The sequence below is a fragment of the Oryzias melastigma genome, linkage group LG22 (genome assembly GCF_002922805.2).
Source record: "Oryzias melastigma strain HK-1 linkage group LG22, ASM292280v2, whole genome shotgun sequence".
In the NCBI taxonomy this organism is placed as follows: Eukaryota; Metazoa; Chordata; class Actinopteri; order Beloniformes; family Adrianichthyidae; genus Oryzias; species Oryzias melastigma.
The window spans coordinates 15,860,723-15,864,111 of record NC_050533.1 but is presented as its reverse complement, the minus strand read 5'-3'; the positions used below and the strand labels follow the sequence as shown (position 1 = coordinate 15,864,111).

At 42.0% G+C, this 3,389-nt stretch overlaps 1 protein-coding gene across 1 annotated transcript in view; it reads left to right on the top strand.

The window, feature by feature from the left end:
- mthfd1b (methylenetetrahydrofolate dehydrogenase (NADP+ dependent) 1b) overlaps window positions 1–3,389 on the top strand; it is a 13,346-nt gene that overhangs the window by 6,829 nt on the left and 3,128 nt on the right. The window contains exons 11-20 of the mRNA XM_024269026.2: window positions 403–576; window positions 682–818; window positions 1,886–1,932; window positions 2,022–2,129; window positions 2,212–2,286; window positions 2,372–2,474; window positions 2,570–2,646; window positions 2,755–2,895; window positions 2,965–3,033; window positions 3,111–3,222. Coding sequence (XP_024124794.1) covers window positions 403–576; window positions 682–818; window positions 1,886–1,932; window positions 2,022–2,129; window positions 2,212–2,286; window positions 2,372–2,474; window positions 2,570–2,646; window positions 2,755–2,895; window positions 2,965–3,033; window positions 3,111–3,222 — 1,043 coding nt within the window. The remainder of the gene's footprint in view (window positions 1–402; window positions 577–681; window positions 819–1,885; window positions 1,933–2,021; window positions 2,130–2,211; window positions 2,287–2,371; window positions 2,475–2,569; window positions 2,647–2,754; window positions 2,896–2,964; window positions 3,034–3,110; window positions 3,223–3,389) is intronic.

Genomic DNA, 3,389 nt, shown 5'->3' with positions numbered 1-3,389 from the left:
CGATCCACTTCAATCATCTTCTCTTGAGTTGATTTAAAGGCGTCCCTGATGGTTTTTAATTATGATTATGCCCTTTTGAGCCAAAATCAAAGTTTTCTATGATATATTTTTTGCACAGCGGCAGGAGTTCATTGGAAATTTGCCTCTGAGTTGAGATCGTTGACATGGAGCAGCCCTGATTCACAACAATTTGAGTAAAAGAAGTACTCAGAAATGGAATTTTAAGCTTAATTTTCTTAATATTTTTCCTTCATAAAAACAATTCTCATCGGAGTGAGTCTTTAAACAGTTTATTATGGACACATTTGTGAAATGTGATTACTTCTGGGACCTAGTTGAAAACCAAAATGACTAAAATGGCTCATGCTCATATGAAAGAGTTTTGTTTCTTTTTCTCCACAGTGACATAGTGATCTCTCGCTCCTGCATTCCCAAAACTATTGACCGTCTAGCCAGGGAGGTGGGCCTGCTCTCTGACGAGGTGGAGCTCTACGGAAAGACCAAAGCCAAAGTCCAGCTCAGCATCACGGAGCGACTGAAGTCCCAGCCGGACGGCAAATATGTGGTGGTCACTGGGTATGTGACCCCAGCTTTAAGCTATCTCTTTACCAAATTTGTGTTTCACTGTTTTACCTGTGAATGTTTTATTTTTTGGAGCTGACATGGATTTTCTGTCTCCAGTATTACACCCACCCCTCTGGGTGAGGGGAAGAGCACCACCACCATCGGCTTGGTCCAGGGCATGGGGGCCCACATGAAGCTGAATGTGTTCGCCTGCGTCCGCCAGCCCTCTCAGGGACCCACGTTTGGCATTAAGGGTACAGTTCAGAACAGTGGTCTCTAACTCCCGGGCTGCAGACCGGTACAAATCTGTAGGCCTTTTGTACCGGGACACAGGGAGAGAGTAACTGTCAAAACAAATAAATTCTGAACCTTTAGGCGACTCCAAATCAAATCATTATTACTGTATCCACCTTATTCTGCCCTCTTCATTCACATATTCAGAAGGTATAGGGTAATGAAAATGGGGTTACATATGTCCTCATCTCCCAATGAAACGTCCCGTTTCAACACAAACCAACAAAGAGGGATGAAAATGGTCTGTTACATTAGCACAAGAACAGAAAATGCCGGAAACGGGGCCTCTTTAGATGAAAGCATCACTCAAACGGAGGAGATCTTGTTTTTTAGGAGTGAGATAAGATTATAAGTGCACACCTGCAGGGATGTTGATGTCTTCATCAATCTCGTAAATTTACAAGAAAATAACTTGTGAATTTGCAAGAAAAAAGTAGTACATTTACAAGATTTCAAGCTGTAAATTTAGTACTATAAATCTTGGAGTATTCCTTTTTTTTGTGGTAGCCCTAATACTCCGTCATATATTTAAGATCTGGTTCTCAAGGAAATTTTATTTTGGAAAGTTATTAGATTCTCCACCTCATTAGACTCACATTAAAGCAGCTGCACCGACCGCTAAATGAAAATCCTTAAAGCTAGCAAAGTTAACAAAAAAAACCCAAAACAAAAATAAAAAAGACCAGTGAGGAAACAGAAGAGCATTTGATTTCAAAATAAAAGAAATCTGCACTTACCAGACAAAAACCAGGAGTCTTTAATCCAAATATGGATTTATTGTGTCGGTTGTTCCCTCACACTATACTAATGATGCATAATATTCAGGAACTGGCTGTCTGTTGTTACAACGGTGCTGCTAATAAAGTTAAAACGATGGATTATTTATACTTAGAAAATACCAGTGTTTTTTTTTTTTTATTTAGACAGACATTAAACCGATCTGTGTCCTGAACCAGGTTGGAAATCCTTGTTTTTGAAGATAAACCTGAGGACTGCAGGTTGTTGTAATTCTTTTCCCTACCAACAGGTGGTGCTGCAGGAGGGGGTTATTCTCAGGTTATCCCAATGGAGGAGGTATTGCACTGTTGTTTCTGAGCTTTTTTGTGTGTTATTTTAAGAAACCCACTGTGGATGATTCTGATGAGTTTTTCACTCCTCTCCAGTTTAACCTTCATCTCACGGGTGACATTCATGCCATCACAGCGGCCAACAACTTAGTAGCTGCTGCCATTGATGCTCGCATGTTTCACGAACTCACACAATCCGACAAGGTAAACTCTCTTTGAAACTCTTTACATAAAAGTAGGTAATTTTTGGTGAAAAATAGTTATAATCTCTTCTTTGTGTCTGCAGGCTTTGTATAATCGCTTGGTTCCACTCAGTGGAGGACAAAGAAAGTTCTCACCGCTTCAGATCAACAGGCTTAAGGTACACAATGAAATCTTTCAAGATGGCATCAGAATTGTGTCTGTTTTATTGATAGATCAGGTTTAAGTTTGTTTTATATTTTTAGAAACTGGGTATCGACAAGACGGATCCTTCCACCCTCACGGATGATGAGATCACCCGCTTCTCCCGGCTGGACATTGATCCAGCCTCTGTTACCTGGCAAAGGGGTACGAGGACGTACCGTTTTATTTTTAAAAGCTATGGAGAACACATGGTTCACCTTCAGACACATAAATGCATATACGTTTGTGTTTTACTACAGTTTTGGACACAAATGATCGCTTCCTGAGGAAGATCACTATTGGCCAGTCTCCTACGGAGAAGGGATACACAAGAGAGGTCGGATTATTCAAAAGAGAGGCTCCAACCGAACAAATATAACAAAAAAAGAGCTCAAAATGTCAATGTCACGGTATTTTATGATTTTATTTTTTTTTGTTTCTCCAGGCTCAGTTTGACATCACAGTGGCGAGTGAGATCATGGCGGTTCTGGCCCTCACCAGCAGCCTGAAGGACATGCGGCAGCGCCTGGCTAAGATGGTCGTGGCCACCAGCCGCAGCGGAGAGCCCATCACCACGGACGACCTGGTTAGTCCGGCATCACCCTCTCTACAAACCAAAGCAAGTTGTTTGTTCAATGACGGCTTTCTCCTGCAGGGTGTGAGTGGAGCTCTGACGGTGCTGATGAAAGATGCCATCAAACCAAACCTGATGCAGACGTTGGAGGTGGGTTTGAGTCTGTTCACGCTTTTATTTTGACGTAATGATGTTTCTGAGTTAACGGGAATTCTCTTGTTTTGTAGGGAACACCGGTGTTCGTTCACGCCGGCCCTTTTGCCAACATCGCCCACGGAAACTCATCCATTCTGGCTGATAAAATCGCCTTGAAGCTGGTTGGACCAGACGGTTTTGTAGGTAAGGATGACTCTAAACCAGGGGTGTCAAACATATGGCTGCAGGCCGCATCCGCGCCAGTCATGAAGAGAAAAAAATATAAGGATGCTGGGAAAAAAATCAAGTTTCTTGGATTGTAAATCAATAAAAGTTCGGTCCATGAAGCTCTTCACTTTCTTGTCGGAGCT